Source organism: Scatophagus argus, chromosome 4 (genome assembly GCF_020382885.2).
Source record: "Scatophagus argus isolate fScaArg1 chromosome 4, fScaArg1.pri, whole genome shotgun sequence".
NCBI classification, from domain to species: Eukaryota; Metazoa; Chordata; class Actinopteri; family Scatophagidae; genus Scatophagus; species Scatophagus argus.
Window position 1 is genome coordinate 18365502 of NC_058496.1, and position 24496 is coordinate 18389997.

Sequence of the window (24496 nt, forward strand, 5' to 3'; positions counted from 1 at the left end):
TTTAGGAGGAAGTCACCTGTCTGAGTCACCATTTCAGATTAGACCATAAAATTATTTACTTTAACTGGTTACCACAAACAATAAACCTTATTCTGGCAATGCTGTCGCTCTATACCATTGGATAGTTTAGCTGTATGTGACAGTACAGGCCGCTTATATTTACTACAACTAGCATGACTACATCTTGACATATGGCTTTAAGAGACTGGTGTGCAGGTTCTCATTCCATTATTCAGATTTTTATTCAGACAAATCACATTCACATTATCCAAAAAGATCCAACCAGTTTTACTGAATAAACCCTGTGAGCATTCATTCAGTGTTTTTATTATGCTTTTCTGTTGACTTTTTACCCTGTTTGTCACATAGAAGTAAACCTTACCCTGTAATTTATAGTGGAATATCATCAAACATACAAAATGCTTGGAGGCTCCTGCTGGTACTTGATTGTAGGCACAATGGAAAAAAACAGGTGATGGGGTAAGGCAGTAACAATCACGAATTTTGGAGGAGAGTAAAAATAAACTATTGAGCATTGAGCATGGATCTGTTATATCTGTCTTCCACTTCATTATATGATTTTGAATAATAAATCATTTGAGTAATGTGTCTATACTGCAGCAGGTCAAAACAGACGGAACACAAAGCAAACTCTCTCAAGTGCACAGTGGTGGAAGGCTTATACTGTCAACTGAGGACAAATACAACATATAGATGAAGACTGATCAAACACAGCTAATGTTGAATACTAAATGACACAGAGCTACAGCACTCCTGCCTCTCTTTCTCACATTATTGCAGAATTCCAACATTGTAACAATTTGCCTCAGTGACACAATTAATCAAGGTTGCATTTCAAAGGTATAATTGGCTCATTTCATGCTTATCAAAACTTGTTCCAAATTAATAGAATATTTCTATTTGTTTTTGTGACTTTGATGACCAGCCAGTTTAAGGAACAAGATTTTTATTTATTTATTTGCTTTTCTTGGTTCTGACAAAGAACTAAAAGTATTCTTAAATTAATTCAGTCTGCTACTTTAGTAACAAGCCAGAGGATGGCTGCTTGAAACTGTGCTACTACGGGCATGGAACTCCATTGGATAATGAGCGTCTCACAACTGTCTAACATAGTTGTTGACCTTATGGACATTTTCTTATGTGCTTTTAGTTGCTGCCGCCACATTAATGGTGTCCTATTTGTATTTTACATGTAGATTTAAGAACAGACCAGGGAACATTGACTATTAATGACAGTTACACTTCTAAGTGCTGATTCCATTTCGGTAAAGTGAAATGAAATACTGTGACCCCCCTCCCCGCAGAAGCAATTAAAGAACTTAAATACTATCTTCAAAATCTTTATTTGCCACAAAAATAAGAATTTCAGTTAATGACTTTACAGAGAAAGGTTAATCCATATAAAACATTACTAAAGGATAAATTTAGTAAACGACCAAATGACCGATGCTATTAAACATAATTATATTTGTGAAAGACCACACTTTTACATCAGACAGCTAAATAAATGTTGGGTACCAAGTACCAAATGATACAACAAAATAACCACATAAACTGACATTGACAACACAATATATAATGTTGACTAAATAATATCACATCATTAAAACAGCATGAACATGACAGAGGACGTTGGCTACACGATGGCTTGAGAAAATTGCCCTCTTCACATGGTATATAATGCTCAAGTTGGTGAAAATACATTTCAGGAGATTACGTATTAGATATACATTAACACCCACAGGTTAGAATAATGTTTATATAAAAAAGAACATGTTAATATTAAGACCAGATTTCAGCTGATAGTTCCAAAACAAAGACATTTTGGTAACATTTCTGTCTTTATCAAAGTACATACATTCTAATTAAGAAAATATCCAAAATGACTAGCTCCTTTGTAGACTAAACATATGTCTCAGTACTTTAAAACATTTTAATAAAACTAAAATTTTATTTCACCAAATATTTCGCCAAATATTTCTAACTGGATCTTGTTGCATATTTCTGAGTGAAAAATTACCAAAAATTAATATGATTTGTTACCAAAATCATATCTCAAACAAAAATGGACTGAAAACATTATCTTCAGCCACTGCATTACACAATGCAAAGTAGACATTCACATTTTTAGAGAAATATAAGAAAAGGTTTACAATATAAAAATATTAATTCACCACTTGTAAGAATTCTTATAAAGTTGATACAAATTATGGCTTTGTAAAGAACAAAAGAAATCCAATGTGGCCCCTTTAGATGTTTATGTATATGTGTAGCTGTGGCTCGCCGCTTCAACATTTCAAAAACATTAATATCTTAATATCTGTGAAACTTGTGCAGTGCTACATCTTAGTTTTCCAGTAATCATAATGAATATTAAAGTACAGTTTCACAGAAAGTTAAGTAAGCAAGTAGGATTATCAGATATCAAAACACTGCACAGATGTTTTTAATACTATGAGACAGGATTTCACAACTATTTGGTTGGGCTTAGCTTAGCGCTGTGTGGCCAAATGATGTTTGATGATGATCGCATGGTGTTGCATTAAAAGTCTAGTTTCGACTTTTTTGGTTGTATTGCTGGTGTTTGCCTCAGTCCCTGACCCTACAAGGCCCAATGCAGTGCTCTCATACAATGCCACATGATCTACATTGCATGACACATGTCCATTTGGGTCACGTCCAACTCCCTTTTTAAAGTTAAATGGCATGAAAACGACAACTACGTCAGGCTGAAATTTGCAATAGCAGGTACGCTGTGGTGGTGTCTCACAAGGTGTACAATAGGGCCCTAGATGATTTGTACTGAACATGTCTGAACATGCCCTAGCTGTTCTGGTGATTCAAGAACACAGAGTGATGGTGACACAGAATTTTAGTTTTAGTTTCTACCCCCTACCTGTGATAAATGTGCATTTATTCAGAGTCAACATTTCAAATTCTAAGCTGTCTTAAAGCAACACTGTGTGGAATTTGTAAATCATGACAGGGTCTTTCAAATGATCACCGTGGCATCATTTTTTGTTTGTAAGAGGCACGTCAAAGTTTAAGTGAGACTACTAAATTTTAGAATGGTGTGGCTATAGTGGCTTTAAAGCAAGACTAAGTAACTTTCCTGTAGCAGCCACTGTGATCACAGGTGATCTGATCTGAGCTACTCACCGTTTGCAGGATTATGGAGGGCTGGAGCCCATAACAGTTTACAATGTGCTAGAAGAACCTATATGTTACAATACAGTGCTAAACAGGAGTCCAACAGTCTAACAAGTCAAGGATAGTCAGTGATATGTATGTGAACTGACTTAATATCAACAGTATTTAAACGTTGCATCAGCCAACTTTAACCACCATTATCACCAGCTACTGGTCATATCGGACCGGGTAAAGGAAACTCTTGAGTGTACTGAATACAGTAAGGTTGGCTTTTAATGTTCATTAATTAACGTTTCAAGAATGAAAATGTGTAATTTCTTTTTTTCAGAAGTTGCATAGCCCATAGCCTCGGTTTAAATCAAGTCAGTCTGTATTGCGGGTCTGGACACTACAGAGGGTTTGCACGCATGTGTGTGTGTGTGTATGTGTGTGTTCATTACATATATATTGCTTTTCAAGCATTTGTCTGTCTGTCATAGTATTCAGAACATCCTAGACTATGCTGTGATGCTTAGATTTACGAGTTGGTGTTACCTCAGTGCTTTTTCTCTTAAGGAAACTTGTCTTGTGAGCTGATTTAGGACTTTTTTCTTCATCAGACAAAGACTCCTCTGATTTTTGAACTTTGGCACTGCGGCGTTTGGTTTTAGATCTAGGTGTGATTGGGGGAACTGTCCTCCCTCTTAAAACTCTCTTTCCAATCACTATAGGCTCCACCTCTTCCTCTGACATATTCTGCTCATCTTCCTCGTCCTCTTGACTTACACCTGCGTTCTCTACCTCTTCATCTGTATCCAGTGCTAAATTCTGGACAGTGACCTTTTCATTAGTACTCTCAACAGATCTCATGTTACTGCTTTTAGGTGAATCATCAGTCGACTGAAGCACATCTTCAGTTTTCTCATGTTCAGAGTTTTCTGTTCTGTTGTCCTCCTCCTCAACTACTGCTGCTTCCTCTGTTGAAGCATCCCTCACTTGCTCTGCTTCTCCTACAGGTAGTTCTCCTCCTGATACACTCACAACTTCGTCTTCAATATCTTTATCTTGCTGTACCCCCATTTCCATACAATTTCCTTCTTCCCCAGCCTTCTCCCCTTTCTCCTCAGGCAATTCCTGTCCTGTCTCTTCTTCCTCTCCTTCAGTCTCTTCAGCAGGAGCAGTTTCTTCTTCTCCCTCTTCCTCTGGCCGACACAGTCTGCGAGCTCTTTTGGATTTATGCCTAGGTGTGGCAGGACCAGACCTCCTTCCCTTCCTAAGAATCCTTGTTTCTACTGCCGCCTCATCTGTATCAGAACTCTTTTCCACCACTGTCCTCTCTAGTTCACTTTCTTCTTGTTGGCTTTTTCTGATTTTGAATCTTGGTGTGGCTTTTGCAGTCTTCCCACCTCTTCTAAGAACTCTTGGTTCAACAGCTGGTGCCTCTTCATCATTTGTAACTTTTTCCTCCCCTGTATTAGTTACCTCCTCAGCACTTTCTTCAATAGGAGTCACTTCCTGTCCATTTGCACATGTCTCTGAAACAGCAGACTGGCTTTCTGCCACTGCCTCTTGGTCTGTAACTGATTCCTCTACCACAGGTTCTACTTTTTTCATCTCAACTTCTTGCTCTGTATTTTCTGCTTTCTCACGTGCAGCTTCATCTTCATCTTTCTCTTTTTCAGCAACTTCTTCTGGCACTTCTTTGATTTCCTCTCCTTGCATTTCTTCAGCTGGAGTAGTTTCGTTGCCTCCCTCTTCCTCTGTCTCATACTGTGTGTGGGCTCTTTTGGATTTCGCCCTAGGTGTGACAGCAGTAGATCTTCTTCCCTTCCTCAAAAATCTTGTTTCTACTGCTGGTTCATCTCCAGTTGCCTCGTCTTCTTTCTCATCTGTTTTTGTGGTTTTACTTCTCGCTGTGGCTCTCACTGCCTTTTTGCCACTTCTTAAAAGTCTTGCTTCAATAACTGGTGTTTCCTTCACCTCTGAAACATCTTCTGCCTTATCATCCTCTGTAGTCAGCAATGCCACTTCAGATATAGAGGTTGACTGTTCCTCCTCCAGTGTATCTTTTGTTGTTGCCGCTTCCTCAGCAACATTGTCCGAGATCTTTTCCTCATTAGCACTTTCTTCAGTGGGAGCCTCTGTGTCCTCTTCTGCAGTTGTCCCAGTACTGCCAGCCTGTCCTTCCTCTGACAGTATGACAGTTTCTTCTGCAAGAGTATCCACTTTCTCTTCACTCACTTCTGGTTCTGCATTTTCTGCTTGCTGAATTGCATCCTTTCCTTGAAGTCTCTCTCCCTTCTCCTGATCAGCCACCTGTTGTTGTTCCTCAGCTTGTTCCTCTTCTTCCTTTGCCTCTTTCTCCTCAACTGTTGTAGATTCCTCTTCTCCCTTTTCCTCTCCTTGCTGGAGTTTCTCTTCTCCAATTTCAAAAGTGTCCTCCTTTTCAGCTTCACCCTTTTTCTGTTTGCATTTCGCTAATTTAACTCTTGGTGTGGCTTTGACTGCTTGCTTCCTACTTCTCTGTGTTCTGGTTTCGGTGACTGTAGGTTCCTCCTCCTCCTCATCAACACTTTTAACCTCATCTTCTTTAGCTGTCTCATCAGCTCTCCCCTCCCCTCTATCTTGTATTGTAACTGCATCTTCTACTTTGTCCCCACATCCTTCCTCTTCCACCAGCTTTTCATTTTTTTCTATTCCAACAGGAGAATCAGGGACATGCTTCTCTGCCACTGTTTCTTCCTCTTTCATTGCTTCTTCCCTCTGCTCCTCTTCTGCCTCAGCAGCAGCCTTGGAGCTCTGTGCATCATGATGGGTTTTTTTCAGGTCCACTAAAACCACAGTCACTCTTTGGAGATCAGAAAGCTCAGGTACCATTCTCTCACTTTGTTCCTCCTCTGCTGATGCCATTCTCTCCTCTTCCCCAGGTGTAAGTATAGCTGAGTTAGTGGCAGGTTTGGGTAATGGTATGTCACTTTCTCCTTGTACTAAATCATCTGCTTTTGCTCCTGCTGTGATCTCCTCCTTTTCACTTACTATTGATGGTCCTTTTTCCACGTCTGCAGTAGGTCCTTCATTCTCCACCTCTGTTTCATCCATCTCTGGGGCTATACCCTCATCTCCTTCTGTCGGTGTCTCTTTGACTGATGGCAGCCTTTCTTCTTCCCCTACCTCTGCTACCTCAACTGATTTCTTGGGTCCTTCTTCCTCTTTCTGGAGTTCTTTGCTTCTTCTGGATCTGTTTATTGGAGGAGCTTTGGCTGTCTTTCCACCACTTCGCAGAGATCTAGTTACCATAACTGGTGGTAATTCCACTTCCTCGCCCTCCAAGACTGCCTTCCTTTCATCACATTCTCCACCTGAGACTTCTACCTCATTTTCTGCAAATGTCTTATATATGGCTTCTGACTGGTCTTCAACAACATCTTGTCCTTTCTCTGTCACAGCTTTCCCTTCCTCCACATCTATTTCTGTCTTTAACTTTTTTTCTTTTTCAAAAACAGCCTCCTCCTTAACATGTTCTATTTCCTCCTCAGTTTGCCCCTCTTGTTGTTTTTCTGTCTTTTCTTCAGCTGCTCCCTTAACTGCCTCTTCTTCCTCTCTTGTTTCCTCAACAATTTTGGATTCCTTTGTTCCCTTTAGCACTTCTCCCTGGATTTGTTTATGGGTTCTTCCAGATTTGCCTTTAGGTGTGGCAGGGGCAGATATCTCCCCTTGTCTCAGTGTTCTTGTTGTCACTGTTGGTTGTTCTTCTCCACTGTTTTCTGTATCTTGTTCATCCACTTGCATTCCGCTTCTTATTGTTTTGTGTCTCGGTGTAGTTGCAGCTGTCTTTGTTCCACTTCTCAGAGCTCTGGTTACAATTGGTGCTTCTTCTTCTTCTTCTTCCAAGCTCATTTCCTTGTCTACCTCTGCTGGTGAACAATTCTCTTCCGTAACATCTGCAACTGCAATGTCTGTATCTATATCTGCACTTATCTCCAAAACTGCAGACTCCTCATCCAGTGGGATTGTCATAATTTCCATTTCTCCTTCTACCTCAACAGTTCCTGATTCTGCTTCCCTTTTTTCAGTAATGGCCTCTTCTATTTTGTCTTCCTCTTGCTGTTGGTTGCTTGCTTTCACTGTCTTTCTGCCACTTCTAAGAACTCTTGTTTCAATGAATGGTGTTTCATCTGCCTCACTTTTTTCCCCATCAGCAGATTCTTCCTTGTATTTATCAGAACTGTCTTCAAGCCCTTCTTTCTCAACACTATCTCCCTCTTCAGCTGCATCGACAAATTTTTCTTTACTGTTATCCTGTTTCTCTCCATTGTCCTCTTTCAATACCAGAATTTCTCGCACTGATGTTTGTTCCTCTGCAATACAACTAGGAACTTCCATCTGTTCCTCATCTGGAGCAGTACATTCTCTTTCTTCTGTCTCCTTCAAACTTAGATCATGTCCGGTTGTTTTTAGGTCCACTAAGACAACAGTGGCTTCTTGGAGCTTTGGAATTTCAGAGCTGATATCTGTTTTCTGAGGCTCTTCAGCTACTGGCATGGAAATCTCATCTAGAACTTTATCAGGTATTATTTCTGAAGCCAAAGCAACAGTGTCAGGCTCCTTATTTGCTTCCATCATAGATACAGCCTCTGCCTCTTTGTCTTCCTGGACTTCCTTGCACTCCTCCACGTTCACCTCAGTTGAAGGTATATCCTCTGCCGCCTCCTCTGCTCCTTGAATTTTACTTTCTTCCACAACAGGTAAATCTTTGGTTGATAGCTCTTTTTCAGTTTTGTCAAAAGTGTCCTCTTGTTCTACCTGTTGGTGATCCCCCATCTGTTTTTCTGGTGCACATTCATCTGCTTTTATATCAATAGCAGAACCTCCTGCTTCCAAGTCAGCTTCATCTGTGCTCTCTTCCCCTTGTTTCTGATGTCTTTTATTGTGTTTTGTGGGCTTATGTTTAGGAGTGACTTTATATCTGCCTCTCAGAGCTCGCCTCTGGACAACAGGGGGCTCCTCTATCCCATCTTCAGACACATCTTCTTTATCCTGTATAACTGATGTTTCTACCTCCTCACCCTTCTGTTCTTTCTCTGATTCATCCGTTACCATTTTATCAACAGCAGTCTCTGCAGTATCTGAAAACTCTGTGGAACTTCTCTTTGGTACTGTGTCTTCCATGCCAGGCGCCTCATGTTTCTCTGTCTGCTCCTCATTTGTCAGTTGTCCCTCTTCAAGCTGTTGCTTACCTCCTTCTCTTAATTTTTCCATACCAACTACATCCTCATTTATGGAGGCTATTTCTTCTAGTTCTTCTCCCTCAGTTACAGCTAATTCTTCCACTATTTCAGTTGTAGAAACTTCATTCTCCTCTGCCACCTCTTTCTCTATTTCTTCATATATTTTCTTGCTGTGTGTATATTTACGTTTGGGTGTGGGGCTTGTGATTACAGTTCTTCTTCTCAAAACTCTCTTACCATCTTTGGTTATAGTTTCCTCTGTTTCCCTCTCCTCTGGCTTTCCATGCCGTTGTGATCTCCGTCTGGGTATTTCACTCTGTACAGTTTTTATGGCCTTTACAACAGTTCTTTCTGTTTTTCCAGATTCCCCACCCTCTGATGTTACATGTGATGACAAACTTAACTTATGTTGTGTAACTGTTTCTTTTAACTTTTCTTCAATGATCTCGATTTGAGTTCCCTCTATCACTTTGTTCAGAATATCTGCTTCCGTGTGTGCCTCTAAAACTTCTTCAGAGACTACCAGCGCTGCACAGTCTTCTTTCTGATACTCTTCCTCTGCTCTCTCAATTTCTGATGCCATATTCTCAACTGTTATCTGTGCGTCATGGGAGGTGTTGCTCACATCTTGTGTGCAATCATCTTCGTCTTGTGGCTCCTCAGTCATATGTGGTGATGTAAGATCAGCTTCTTCTAGGTCTTGTGAGGTACCTACATCCTCTCCTTTGTTTTCAGGAGCCACACTGAACATACCCTGAAAACAAACATAGAAAATGGAATACCAGTTTAGTTTCTGTACTCATATAGACAAATTTGCAAACAAGAATTTGCATATACACACCTCAGTCTGCACCACTTCCGTAACATCATGCGTTTCCGTCTTCTGTTGTGCAGTAACATGGTCATCACTGGGGGTTTCAGCTTCAATATCCTCAATTCTAAAAGATTCCATATCACTTAATCAGTCCCAGTATTACACCAATCAGCCACAACATTAAAACCACTGACAGGTGATATATGTCACGTCATATGTTTAAAATACAATGTTCTGCAGGGAAACCTTGGGCTCCGGCAATCATGTGGATGTTCTTTGACACAAACGACACAATGATTGGCACTGACCTGTTAGGTGAAGGGACACAGAACCTTTGGGAGTATTTTGGGGTCATGAGATCAGAATGTTGGATCCTTTGGGTCCTATGCATTGAGGGTGGGGCCTCCAGGTGGGGGGTGCATTCACCTTATTCAGGTGCATCTTGCAGATTCTCGATCAAGTTGGGATGTGGGAGACTACAGGCCATTGTTGTGGTCCTTAAGACATATCTGAGCTGTACTCAAAATGTGACCGATTATATTGTCCAACTGGGGGCGAGGCTGCTGCTGACGGAAGAGCCATTGTAATGTGGGAAGCGGGGGGTGGGGTATTTGGTCTGCAATGTTTAGGTGGGTGGTGTTGCCAGAACCCAAGGTTTCCCTGCAGAACATTGCATTGTCAACCTGTAACTTTGCTCTTAAACACACAGTATGTTGTTTCTACCAGGATCTCTCAAGAAAACAAAGTAATAAGTAGTGTGGAATCATCATTTCAGCCAGGTTGTCTGTTTTTAAGTTTTATTAACATTACAATTAGTCTCATTCTCTGACTTCCTCCCTCACTCTTTGAAACTCTCCTGAAAGTTATGGTGACAGGCAACCAACTGAAACACACTGTTGAATGAATGAAATTACAGATTTTTCTGGGAACATTGCTGGAAACATTTTCAGATAATCTAAGTACAAACCTCAACAAACCTTGTGTTTTGCAAAACTGTGCCAATGGAAAAATGCCCTGGTGTCAAATGGGCTACACTCAAGGTGCCCTCAATGTTAGGGTCAACAAATGTCTGTGAATCCTTGTTTTATATCCTTAAACTCATGAAAGCAAAGCATCAATCTGTTCTGACCGAAACACATGAAAGAACTGCTTCGAGTGGCCACAATGGAATACAAGTCAGATATGGAGAGGATTACTGAAGGCAAGGAATGCCAGAAGTGCCACTGAGTCCTATAGCAACAAAGGAAAAGGTTTTGTCACATATTATATTTATTGAATGCTATTGTAAATTTTTATATTTACATGATACTTTCCTAAGTCCTGTGTTGTCATTTATAACTGGGTGAGCAAAGGGTGTGTGTGTGTGTGTGTGTGTGTGTGTGTGTGACAGAGAGAGAGAGTGAACAATAACTGGCCTCTAGTGTTGGTAGGTAGGACTTGCAGTGTGACACGTGAATCTGGCTGAGCAGTGTGTGAGAGTGTGTGTGTTGACAATGACTGGCCTCCAACCTTGGGATGAGCTCAAGTCCATTTCTGTCAGTCTTCTGTTTCATGGTGAGGGATGTGTGACATTTAACCATTTAACTGAGCAGAAGTGTAAGTGTGTGTGTGTGTGTGTGTGTGTGTCATGGTAAATTGTTAAGATTTCATTCTGTGTGTGGGGGGCATGTGTTGTGCATATCTGCAGTACTACAGTCAAAATTTTGGCTCTTGGTCTGATTGGTTGATAGCATTAAAATCCATCCGCTATTTAACAGAAATGTGCAGACACCCACACCTCAAAGCTTTGAATGTTCCACTTCTTGCTGAAGCTTCAAAGCCCTAAAAATGGTATGGTAGGACAGGCCTACTCTACGCTACATCAGTAATATTTTATTTCCAGTAACCCAAATCATCATCTTTTCTTCACACAAGATGTGTAAATAAAAGCAGAGAAAAACTTTTTTCCAAATCTGGCTGAAAACATTACTGACATGTAAGGACTGAAATACCTTTTTGCTTGATGTAATCATCATGCTAATACTAGCAATCAAAAGATGTGGTTTAATTCATACAGACCTGATAAGTTTTTCTGACTTATCCTCTCTTATCTTCTCTCCCAGATTTCTTTCTTTTGAGCCACCACTCCTCCCCCGGGTTGCAAAAGGCACGTCAGCCTCTGAAACAGTAACAGTTTTACAATGTATGTTATTACATAAAAAAATGTTAGAGCGCAAATATAATATGATGAAATGCTCACTTTTGGTGGTTCTCAGTACTGTCATTTCCTCCTGCAAATCAAAATCATAAAATTAGTTTTACTTGTAGAAATGATTTGTTTCTTAAAATAAATGTTTCTCAAGTTGGAAGACATTCAGATAATATACCACAATTTCAACGGTGCATTCCATAGATTGAGATTCTTTCATTTGTGTGGTAATAGTCTCCATCGCCACATCATTTTCAGTCACGTCAGTAATCTCAAGTGACTCTTCTGTGAATGAGAGACTCTTGGACACTGCTGAGAAACAGAGGAAGATAGTATTTGAATGATTAAATAAGTATACATTTGGCATTTGGCTGTGCATTCTTTAAATAATCAGACGGAATATTTGACATTTAAGATGAGTGAAAATACAATCTATATGACATTACCACTCAGACTCATAGCCTGGATCTTGCTGGAGATGTTGGTCCTCTGGTTGGGCCCACCTATGCCCTCTACCTCCCACAGCAGGTCTGCGTCTCCTGGGTACTTGCACAAGTACTTCTCACACACTAGGAACAAAGACAAGTGCATTAAATTTCCTAATTTATTGTTTATATGAAATACCATTACAGACACAGCTGACTGTGGGAAAGTATAATGATACTGTACATCAGTGAGGTGTGTAATGTACCTTTATACATGGATTTTGACAGGGGGTATCTCAAGCCGAGCCAGTCATCTTTGAAACTGAGCACAAAGTTCTCCAGCATCTGGAGACCAAAGCCTTTACCACGCTGACCTTTTCTAACAAATATGGAGTCCATCACTGGCAGCTGATAATGTCTTGTTAAAAAAGAATTACATAAGCTGCCTGGAATGGAAACAAAAATAAGTCAAGTTGATTTACAGAACACATTTGAAAACAACCTTGAAAAGAATGCTTTACAAGAAGATTAAAAAAAACACAAGACTGACAAAAAAAAATCATAGAAATTAATAAGGGAATGAGTAAATTAATAAAAGCATAGAATATCTTGATAAAATCCTAAGACAAACCACTGCACAAACAAAAAAATAAAATACATACAACAAACCAGAGTGTGGAATGTTATCATTATAATAATTAATTACAAGGCTAAAAGAAAGAGGTGTGTCTTGGCTGTAGTTCGAAGCGAGGTACCTGGTATCCACTTAAGGTACATAAGTTTTACATGTTTGTAATATGACAGCATATTAGGACTGGAGGGTTAAAAAGCCAAGAAAAAAAAGAAAATTCTCTGATATTAGATTGCTTCTTTTTAAACAGGCCCATTCATGGATGTTTATGATAATATTGTCATTCTATAATGTTATATTTTGAGTATTATCTTCACTTACATATCAGCCACTGCAGGCATAATACACAGCGAGCACAGGCATCTTGGGTGTGACACGGTTGACTGAGCCTTGTAAAGCGAAGAAATGTGTTTCTTTGCTTTTTTCTGGTAAATTTATGACTGCTATGTCAGACAATATTCAAATTATCATCTTTTTTTCCCTTAACTATAATTGTCCAAACCAAAGAACATACAACAAGAACACTGTGTCTGCCATGCACTGGCAAGCCTCCCTGGCTTTGCTGGCCACCACTGCGTTAGATTGGGTTGTTAACCTTTCTTTAAATTTCTCATATCCTGACATCATCACCATGCACTCCTACAGAGAAAAATACAAAGCACGACCCACTTTTTCACTGTCTCAGGACCCTTTAACACCACGTAAGGTCATCAGAGTTCATCAACCATGACTTTCCCTGATGACCCCAGGTGAAATCTGAGTAGGTTCAAACCACTTTGTAGTACCGTCCTTAGGTGTGATGGATGCAAATGTATTTACAAAAAGCACCCAGCGTTGGAGAAATGTCTCCAAGTGAAGCCAGTCTACATTCAAAATCACATACGTTACCTGGGACTTTGATTGAGTAGAAGCCAACAGCCTCTCCATTATTCCACAAGATTTTTGCATGATCTTTTTCTCCATGGCAGAGGAAGGGAAGCTCATCAGATCTCATCTCTTTGGCTCTATAGATGACACGATTAAGGATGTATAAAACTATTCTCTCTCCGACTGCCTTCACCTGAGGAACACACACACACACACACACACACACAGAAAAACATGTAATTTGTAACCCTTCAAGCACCCTCTCACATTTCTTGTGTTTTCCAAATCTATCTAAATGCAGTCCTCACATGCCATGTGCAGGTTGAAGATTTAGTGCTGTGGTCACTCCTCTAGGTCATACACACACTGTCCAGGTTCATACAAAGAAAATGTTAGGAGTAAAGCAGACCTTCCTCTTGATAACTCTTGAGCTGTCTAAAAAAACCTCTGTCCTGTCAAGCATTTAACTACAGTTTTAACTTTTGTTGTTGCAGTGACATTACTAAGCCTCAAATTAGCTTCAGGTGAACTTCAGACTGTGTTTTTGCACAAAATGACTGTGGATTTTGTGTAGTTGCAAAGTCTTCCTGAGTTTCACACTAAATGAAACAACTGAATCCAGACAAAGGAGTGCTTGTTTGCTGATTGGTGAGGGCTGAGGTTTTATTAGCACATCTGTTTTTTGCATGAGAATCTCTCCAACTTCTTAATTAGTTGCACATCTGACTGCATCATCACCATCCACGTAACACTTATGCCAACACTGATTTAAACCTATTTCAAAGCATCATGATTGGTACTGTGTATAATGCCACATAATGTTCATGCGACACATTTGGCCAAGGACACAGTTCAACTTATGGAGTGTGCAATAGGTGCTTTCCCATTTGATGTGACTAAATGGTATTGCCAGAGTTTAATGAACATCCATTCTCAGGTGGGCCCAGGACATCTTTTATGTACTGCACCTATATTCAGCTGGACACAGCCTTTACATTGTAAAAATGTCACTCTGCTCAACTCAGCAAGAACCTCTGCAGTCAGTTCCACAATGGCAACACCCCAAAGATGTTCAGTTCAGTTCTGTGTACTCCTACTGGTACAACACTGTTCCACAAGTAATAGTCACTTTAAAGAAACCTTTTTGTCATACTACTCAGTGTTCGTTGATTGTTTGCAGCACATTTCTCTAAATAGAGTGAATAAGAAGAGAGATTGGATTTCAGCACTCATACCTCCACAACTCCATCTCGAGTAGGGTCTGCTGTCTTGAGAATGTCATCCACTGTCCACCACCGCTCCAGCAGGTACAGAGCCACAGCAGTCAGTGGGTCACCGGGAGAGAAGAGGGCCAGGATCCTCTGTTTATCACTGGATCCATACAGAGGGATGAAGCCCACACTTGAAATGTCTATGGTGACCTGAGGACAGACACACAGCTCAGTACACAGAAGATAATCTCATCTTCTGACGCGTTATGTGTTATCTTATTATGTGGTTGGAGATCACACGTGATACATTAATGATATACTTGAAATCTTATTCTCTGAGGTTAGGCTGATGATAGATGCAGCAAAATCCTACTATGAGCTCCTAGTTATGTTGCTACTGATTCAAAGACTCACGCTGGAGAATAAAGCCTGACTTATGCTCAACCAACCAATTACAAGGGGCATGAGTCCAGCCGTACATTACTACAGCATTGATTCTGATTTAAAGTACATCATCCAAGGGCCATATTTATGAATGAATAATTGGAGATTTACTTCGTTAATACTCAAGATACTAATCTGTTTTTGCTAACAATATCTGTGAAAGGGCCATGTCTTTGAGGTAGTGTTTTAATGTATTGCAGTGGCTCCCAGCCTTCAAATGGCACCCCTTCAACTGAAATACGTTGTAAGTTTCTTGTTTTCATATACACCACACATCAAAAAGACACATTGCGCATCATGTTGGGAACACACAGTGACACACAGTTATTTTATCTACAAACAGTGATCAGCATCATCCTATATAACTTTCATTGTGTGCTGCCTGAGTGAACAGTGTGTGTAAAAATGGAGGCATATTGTATTCTGTATTATAAACCTCAGTATTTATACAAGTGTGCACTCTCTCCCACCACATGGACACACAATCTTCTTCAATCTGATTTGCTGATGAATGTCAGTCATTATCAACTGGAAGTTACCATTCAGTCTGTGCATAAATGGACAAAAGTAAATGACTTTGCTGATTTTTGCTCAGATATTTACTTTTACCTTGCAGTCATCTGTAAAATCACAGCAGTTTGAAAAACGATGAATTGACATTGGGCTGATTTACGTAGCCTACCACAAACCTTTGTTACAAATTAACGTTGTTTTACTGATACCCATGGTGCACAATAAATGAGCATTAGTCCTGTTGTAATGTCAGCAAGTCTTACTGACATCTTACACATGCCCAGAGGACAACAATAACGTAAACTAGTCTTCAGTACATTCTACTTATGCAAGCATCAGCTCCTTTCTATGTCTCCCCTTGGGCTACTCTAAACACATGCTACAAGACAGAGAGGCTTGACTTCACATTCAGCTATTAATACTTAACACACAAACATACAAACTTTAGAAGTCTCAAAATATAGCTACATACACACAGAAGTTGATTTAACATTGCATTAGGTGCAGTTGCAGTTCTTCTCTGTGCCACAATCTAAAATCACAAACATCATACGGTGGTCCAAACTCATTCATTGATCTTGCGTAGAGTGTAGCAATAAGGTTCATTTGTTCAGTCACACGTCAGCCATTAGGCCAGGCAAATGTGACAATTTGGATAACGCAACTGTCTGGTTGTGTTGAGCAGTCAGCGTGTAAGATGCAAATAGTAGTTCCAAGCTGCTCTCTGCTCCAATCAGGAACGAGCTAGGACAGATATCCACATGTGGTGTGTTTTACCTGAGTGGAGTCAGAGAGAGTAAGGTGTTCAGGAGAATCAGGGTTGCTGTAGAGGAGTTCATTCATGTAACCGTGGGCCGACAGTTCCAGCTCTGCCTGGCTAACGTCAGCCAGGAGATCCACGGGGAACTTCATTCCTGCACAACACAGAACAATGAGATGAACTAGTGTTCAGACCGTCAGTCAGCCGTTACCGTGATCACCCCACCAAGTCAAAAGAAGAAGGATGAAGGAAACAATTAATGACTCAAGCAGTAAGTTATAGTTCATGATTGCATGAGTTACATTTCCAGATGGGGCTGCTGAAAGGAGACACACTCTATATGACATATTCAGCATAGAAATGAAGACAATCATTCTGGGGCTTTATTCACTTTCTGTCATTTTATAACTGCAAATTTTGTCACTTTTGTCACTGAAGCCTTGAATTCTGATGTTTACCTTAACAGCCTTTACAGCGGCAAAATTAAAAACTCGCTTGCAAAACTGATTGCAGTGATAAACTAACAGTATCGATATATGCATGTTTCTAAACCAGACATTAACCTACTCACTTCATTGTTTCTATATGGGATAAACCTTAACATGTGGCAGTGGTGGCCCGATTAATCCACCTGCCACAACAAATCCCCAGGCCCAATGAAGATTATTAGTAATCAAATAGACTGATAACTGATAGTTGAAATTGATATACATCCACACCAAATACTGTAATTATTGTACGACATGTATTTGATAATTTTAGTTACTAGTTACTAAGCAGATTCATATTACTCAAATTCATAATATGTCCAGTGTGTAGATCATCAGAAAAATACTGACTATCACACTGATAATTAGTCAGGGCAGATAACCAAGAGGACTATACATGACATTACACCGTCTGAGAGGTTGGACTGTTTTGGCATTTGTCAGTCTGCATCATCAAGTACCCATGTGGGAAAATCAAACTTCAGTCACTTAGAGAAGTTTATGCAGCACTTTGATGCTTCTGATGTGTATATCTATGTGTTTGGAGTCACAAGTCTCAAAAAGACATAACATATTATCAGTACATAGTGATGATTTAATAAATTGACAAAATACATGCGACAGGACACAAATACAGCACTATGAACAGCCTGTGACCTAAAATAAATACATGCACTAATGTGCATAGGTGTTCCCATGACCAAATGAGACATGTCTTATACATTATTCAGACAGCTGAATTACCCAAAAAAGTCTCCTCATCTCCAAAAAAAATAGACCTGGTAATTAAAACCAGTAAAAACACTAAATAAAGCAGTTTCAAGATAAAACCCACTGTCTCTACAATGCTCATCCTCGGACTCATCAGGAGGGACTGGGAGCCAAGCTGTTGCTAACTTTAGCTCAGCTTGTTCTCTAATAACTTAAGAGGCAGATGACTAAGACCAAGATCCTTCCTACACTGAAAAGATACAGCGTCAGGTGAAACTAACAAGGTATTTTTAAAAAAATGACATTACTCAAAACAGGAAGTACTGTATTGAAAATTTGTTTAAATATCCAGCTGACAGCCAGCACTCTGAGCTATCGGGCTGACTTGTCTCAAACTTGTTCGTACTCTTTTAGGATCAACACAACTAAGGTATGTATAAGTGGTAGAAAGACAACTCTGAGGGACAATATTGTCCATCACATGTGCCCAAACAATCCGATCTTTAGAGGGAAATGCTTCATTTAAAACACCCCTACTGCCAGCGAATGAGCGCCTGAAGCTAACATGGCTAACCTGTCAAACCACTTGCCTCTGAGTTGAATCAAATTAAAACGAGTCTAACTATGACTTTTGTGAGCAAACTGAAACAAGAGACTCACAACAGGTAGCAACATGCTGATGTAAACAAACAAAAACAAAGCCGAGACAGTAAATAACAGACTTGCTTTATTGAACATGAGTTATTTAAAATCATTTTAGTGAGCATAAGATCCAGTTACTTGCCACACTCTGACAAACAGTCACACTGCACTGCAGTGACATTCACCCTTTCCTGACATGAAGCCTGTCATCTCCAATTGGTTAAGCTGCACACATCCACAGAGACTTACTATTGATTCAAACAGGGTTACAGCTGTTTGCCGTGTTTGGTTCGAGGCTGGGCCAAAATCAATGTGCCTGCACAAGACCTGACATTTGCCAGTCAACTTGCAACAACAAGTCATTCCATAGTTTTTAAGAAATAACCTGTTTGGGGCAGGGTTTAAGCAGGTGAATATCATAGGAGGTTTTCAGTCTTGTGTAGCTTACAGGCAACTTCTAATTGTTTAAAATTTTTGACCATTTAAAAAAACTGGGCCATCCATATAAGATGCTACTGCCAGATGTAGTGACCAAAATTCATATTCTGCATTATACATTTTAAGTGAGACTTTTGGGTTCATTTCTGATAAATAATGTGATAAGTGAGAGGCTGAGTATGGGCATTCAAAGTGCCAAAAGTTTCAGTTTAATTTTTGCCTTTTAATTTTGATTTTGTGGAGCAACCTTGACTGGTTGTTTCAAAAATTGTGCTACTGCATCAGAAGAAATGTTAGCTACTGATGATAAAAATAGAACCTGTCATCGCAATTATGCATTTAAAGTTATTGTATCCATGTGAATTTCTGAGCATGTATTGAAAAAAATAAACATTTCTTTTCTAAACATTGGGGAGTATCACTGCCTCCACGGCTCACTAGAACTTCTGAAGGCCCACTGATTGAGATTGGCTGATTTAAAAAACCGACATTTAGGAACTTAAAGGGGACTGTGTCATGTTCAGGTGTTGTGAAGGTCTACGTACATGAAACAGCAATGTCACCACCTGCACTGCTATGCACAGAATTACGAGGCAATGTTTTTACAAAAATCAAACCTGAGAGCTCTTCTGCATGCAAAATAAGATCAAGATAATTCAGTTAGTAATTATCTTGATCTTATTTTTGATCGTTGATATGTATCTGGAGTCTAAGGTGACTTAATAAATCCAAAATCAATAAGTTTAAAATATATTTCTCACTTGTTAGACTTTAGATCAGGATCCTGATTTCTTCACCAACAGAGTCCTACTACTAGTGTAGAATTATGTAACACTAGCTGATTTGTAGTAGGAAGAAAACAGGGTTAACAACTGCAGGGTGAGGTGGAGGAAGGTCAAACAGGAGGTCCTAGATTATTTTCTACACATGCACTACACAGCCCCCTTCACAGACATGTTCATTTAGAAAGTGTTAACACCTGTCTGCTCACACAAGCTTGACAAAAACACATGCATGACCACAGGGTCTGACTTTAAACCCACACTCCATGTTTTGCTCAGTCTTCCTGTACAGAAATGGAGCCCTCTCAGCTAGAAATTTCACTCTTCTACATTGCAAGCATATTTGAACATGCCTGCAGAATGTGAGCCGTTTCAGCTTTTCATGAGGTGAAAACTAATCCAAAGAATTTGCCCAATACAGCATTTCTAATTGACTGCATGCACACATGGTTGTGTTGCCTCCAGTGGCTGTGTGGGAAGCCAGTGAGGGATCACGCCCTTGTCACTGCACCAGTGGCTCATACCGGTTGGTCAGGAGGAGTGCGATGTCGGCACAAGCATCAAAATTTTCAAGTGGTACCCTGTCTGGTAACATATGGCTAGTAGGCTGTGATGCAGTAAGGTATTCTGGCTGTTTGAGGAGAATAAACCCAAATGACCCCACAGTCACACTCCAGCAAGTAGCACAAAAAAATGACACACGAAAGACAAGTTGATTGTTAAATCTCAGACCCAGGTTGTCAAAGACAAGACATGGGTTGACAATTTACAGCAGTTTCTGTAAATTGTTTACAATATTCAACCAGAATGTCTCCAATTTGTTCAGAATATTAAAATCTTCCAGGAAATGTGGAGCTGCACCAATTTTCATTAACTGAAACTCGGAAAGAAATGCATAGCAAGTAACACCATTTGATCAACACTGTCAACCAAGCTGAATCTCCAAGGTCTGGTCAATACGGTGTTTTAGCCATGGAACCATGGAAGATCCTTGAGCATTGAACACATGTTTATTATTTTGAGTTAAACATTGGGTTTATGTACGACGGTGGCACAGAATGGGAATTTCCATTGGATTTTAAGTTGTGCTGAAACAAATCTCCAGCCTAACACAACTTCAAAAGACAAAATACGCACACACCAGCCAGCACAACAATGACACAGCTCACACATGATAAACACAGTAATAAAGATTTGATGATTTAGTGTGAGCTACCTGCAGGACCAGTTTCCACAGCATGTTAACTATCCCCAGAGGGGAAGTCAATGCCTACACATTTAAGCCAGCAACATCAAAACAACCTGGGGGCCAGAGAGTGTTTTCTTTTTGTGGCTCTTTCTCTTCCTACTCAAATTAACCCATTATTCCCTGTTACACGACACTTTAGTGTCAAATTTAACTTCCCTTTACAAATATCATGTTAGCACAGAAGCTCATGTACATTCATCGATTTTATACTATAACTGTGGGACTTAACAGCACATTTTCCTTGAGGAGGTCCTTTGAAAGTCTGTACCCATTTCACAAAAACTCTGACGAAAACTCTGACCAGCTACAGTGAGGTATGGTGTCTAACTGGAAGCAGCACCCATCCCCAACACATTATGCTTCCCAGCACACTCACACATTGTCATGAGCATTATCAGCCAAGCAGAGAGTCCAGTTTGTGCTATATGTGCGTGCATTTGTGAGTGTGTGTGTCAGAGCTAACCACTCCCTTGGGGCAGGGAGTTTGAATGCCACAGATCCATCCATAAATCCATCACACACTACACGCCTGTGTTCGGTTTTCCTCTGCCAAGTACAATTTCTTAGTACACGTTTAAATACACACTGAATGGACAGAAGTAGTCTTCCTCTGAGATGAATGGGTAATTCTTACTGATAAATAATTTAATCTAGAGCAGCTTGTAGGACATACTGTATTGAACGAGGGCCTTGTCTTTGAGCTCATTAAAAACACACGGAACCAGCTGCATGTATTTATATCACACATGGGCAAACTATCCAGCCTGTTGACCATCTCGTTCTCAAAGAATAATCAAGCAGTCCAACCAAAAATAAACAAAAGGCAGCAGTGAGTCTGTATTGTTGTGTCACTTAATCTCAACATCAAGAGACAATTTTCAACCAAGCATACTAAATCATCACGGAAAAGACAAGAAAAAGCTTTGAACTTCTGATTAACAGCCTGAAGGAATATTATATTATAAAGCAGTCGACCATCCAAGAAATGACAACCAAAGCTAGCCGCATGTTGTCATACAAGCTCACAAAATGGAACAAGCTTTCCTCTGATGGTGAATTTTTGAAAGACTGCATGGCAGAAGCAGCTAGCATGCTGTGGCCAGTAAACAAAAATTCATTCATAAATGTCCCATGGTTATTAAACTAATTATTCTTATATTATCACTGTACATGTAGGAGGAAATTTTTAGAGCGAAAAGTGCATGTAGGTACCCATGTTGGTCCAGGGCATGTGACTTTTTTTTTTTTTTTGCTCACTCACATAAAAAGCACTTTCACTCAGTGGACAGGTGTTTCTGTACAGAGGAGCAGAAATAAACTTCAAGTGCTGTGTTAGGCAAATAATGTGTTGTTGACATGGTGAAATGCTTGGCTGTATGGAACACTGTAAAACTGTGCTGCCATTTTATGCAGGGAATTTTGCATCAGGTTTGTAATCGCTAGATCTAGAACATCTAGGGACAGTTTTAATCCCACGGCATTGAAAATTTGACCATTTTTGGGTCAGCAATATCAAATCAGCTGCAAGGGGGGTCCTTTATGGGGTTTAGATGTGATTCATTCATTTTGGAGATGTTGATGTTGATGATGACAGTGATAGAATTTATTTAATGAAGGCTACATGTACAGACACACATCAATTATATATACTAATTGTCCACTATTCCACTATGTCTCCCCCTGACACCCACAAACACACTGTCACTGAGCATCACCAGCAGAGCAGAAAGTCCAGTCTGTCTTTTGTGCGGGTGAGAGAGGGAGAGAAAACAAACCTGGCAGTTGACTGCGTGTTTGTGTGCAGATGCATGCATAGCTCTGATGAAAGCAGGCCCAATGCCCCCTCGGGCGAATGGAGTAGTGCAAGCCACACATGCATCTATAAAGCCTACAGTTCACTCTTGCTTTCTCTTAAACAGCTCTATGTAGGACACCTTGCCACTTACCATGCACAGATTCGTTCTTACGCGGCACGCACAAGAGATTTAAGAGGATTTTTGCCATTAACCGCACCCAAATGTGTCTGAAATCAATCAACTCATTTGAGGTTAGAAGCTCAGTAGGCTCATTATGATGCATATTGAACTACAAATATTACACACAGCTGCTCACTTTAAAAATGTCAAGAGAAAAGTTATCCCCTTAATGATGGAAGGGGTTTAAGTCTTTACTGCACTTATGAAGGGTGATATAAAGCTTATAAAAAGGGGAGGGGTTAATTTCACTAATATAACAAATTTATCTTAAAGGGTATAAATATACAGGATAGAATGAGATGATTTTTCCATAATGTGACTCCGCTTACTATGGTTGCATCTTACAACTGAGACTTTCCACTGGGAAACAACACAGAAGTTAATAGAAGTGCTATGAAAAAATTGAGGCAGACATTCTTAAAGTTCCTGATGAGTTGTTTTGTCTTTGGCACACACAGAAGGACATAAAGACACAGATTATTTCAAGCACTGACTTTTGGTACATTATGTTCCAATAAAAAGGTTACTTAGGATGTGAGTGGACACACTGCGTAGCTCCTTGTTCTTTCAGTTAATATGAACTTTGCAAATATTCAAACCTAATAATCACATGAGATTAAAGACTTTTGTGTAACTGTCTGAAAACAGGGTCGTTAACACTGAACACACAGCCACTAAAAGAGAAGTAACAAGCTCTGCTGCACATAACCCTGAGTGCGCACTTCTTTGTTCATTAGCGAAAAAAACTGTCCAGCAAGCGCCTGAACAGAAAGACATGTGTACTAAACTATTGAGAATAAATACAGTGTGATTGTCTGGTGGTAAAGTAAAAGGGAACAAAGAGTTCCAATGTCACGGTGGTTGGAAACGGGACGGAGGGTGTGTGTGTGTGTGTGTGTGTGAGAGAGAGAGAGAGGGGACTGGGGGGCGTGTGCTCTGCAGCCACGCTGCCAGTGATGAAGACTCCGAGTGTGTCCCAACAGCGGCAGCGGGCAGGACAGTAAAAACAACTTTCCAACAGACTGCACACTCGCACATTCAACCTTTTCAAGTATCTTCCCTTTTTTTAGTAGTGGGAAAGTTGCAATTAATGATGATTCAACAAGTTGGAAGTCTCAGGGTGTGAAAGAATCCAAAATCGCGCAAATAAAATTACTACGCAACAAATCTTCGCCAGTTACTTGAGAAATAAATAAGTGCTATTCTTGCGAAATTGACGATTACAGACAGCTCTGTGTAGCTTTTTAAGGAACTGTGGAAAAGTATTAAACAGCAGCTTCAGTCTGTTTGGATTCAGAACATTTTGTTCCCAATAAAAACTGCATAATTGAATTTAGCGCATCGCCTCCAGCTAGCAAGGTGCAGCAGCGGTCACTTCAAGTGTTCGCTGTTCGGGCTGCAGGCACCGAGTGTGCTCGGGACAGTCTTATTTTTAATACCTGCTTGCCTTCCACTCCAGCAGATGCCGCGGCCGTCCTCGTCTCTGCCTCCTAATTCCATAAGCGCACAGAGAAAATACCCACTGACACGCAGCACACGCATACACAGAGCCGAGCCCCGGGAAGCAGCAGGAAGACACACGGACTCACCTGTACTCTTCACGGGAAGCCTGTAGTTGCCTTGAAAACTCTCACTGTTCAATTTAAATTCTGTAAACACGTTTACGCTTTATTATGTTGTTAGGTGCGACGCTCTGCGCATGCTCGGCTCAGGCCACCAATCCTGTGCAGCTGTCTTATATAACTAAACTATTATCGATCCTAAACCCTAAAATTACTGAGGTTAACTTTTGCAACAGTGATTTTATCATTCACCATCAGAAAAGTTTGATAAGTTTTTAGGTGGTAAATGTTGATAACCATTAGCAAACCCATGCGGTGTGCACAAAGTATTTTTCTAACTCAGAACTTTATTTTACGAAAACATAACCAGATGAAGATTTTACAGTGGAATATAAACATATAAACATCGATAATATT

General features: G+C 40.1%; 1 protein-coding gene across 1 annotated transcript; it reads right to left on the reverse strand.

Moving 5' to 3' along the window:
* Nucleotides 1-1348: 1348 nt before the first annotated feature.
* Nucleotides 1349-24080, reverse strand: LOC124057665 (trichohyalin-like). The gene is made up of 12 exons (XM_046386135.1): nucleotides 23957-24080; nucleotides 16249-16385; nucleotides 14539-14724; nucleotides 13325-13496; nucleotides 12072-12251; nucleotides 11827-11949; nucleotides 11559-11692; nucleotides 11432-11462; nucleotides 11251-11350; nucleotides 9220-9316; nucleotides 6036-9132; nucleotides 1349-5843 (listed from the first exon to the last, which is right to left on the reverse strand). The coding sequence occupies exons 1-12, from the start codon at nucleotides 24057-24059 to the stop codon at nucleotides 3664-3666; spliced, it is 6540 nt and encodes a 2179-aa protein (XP_046242091.1). The 5' UTR covers nucleotides 24060-24080; the 3' UTR covers nucleotides 1349-3663.
* Nucleotides 24081-24496: the final 416 nt, after the last annotated feature.

What these genes read in the sequence shown, in the direction of transcription:
- LOC124057665 (XM_046386135.1), bottom strand. Translation starts at nt 24,059, where the DNA reads ATGCGTGTGCTGCGTGTCAGTGGGTATTTTCTCTGTGCGCTTATGGAA. An exon ending in CTGGAGTGGAAGGCAAGCAG is followed by an intron (nt 16,386 to 23,956) that starts GTATTAAAAATA and finishes TGTGTTGTGCAG; the next exon opens with GAATGAAGTTCCCCGTGGAT. An exon ending in AAGTCAGAAAAACTTATCAG is followed by an intron (nt 9,317 to 11,250) that starts GTCTGTATGAAT and finishes GGAATCTTTTAG; the next exon opens with AATTGAGGATATTGAAGCTG.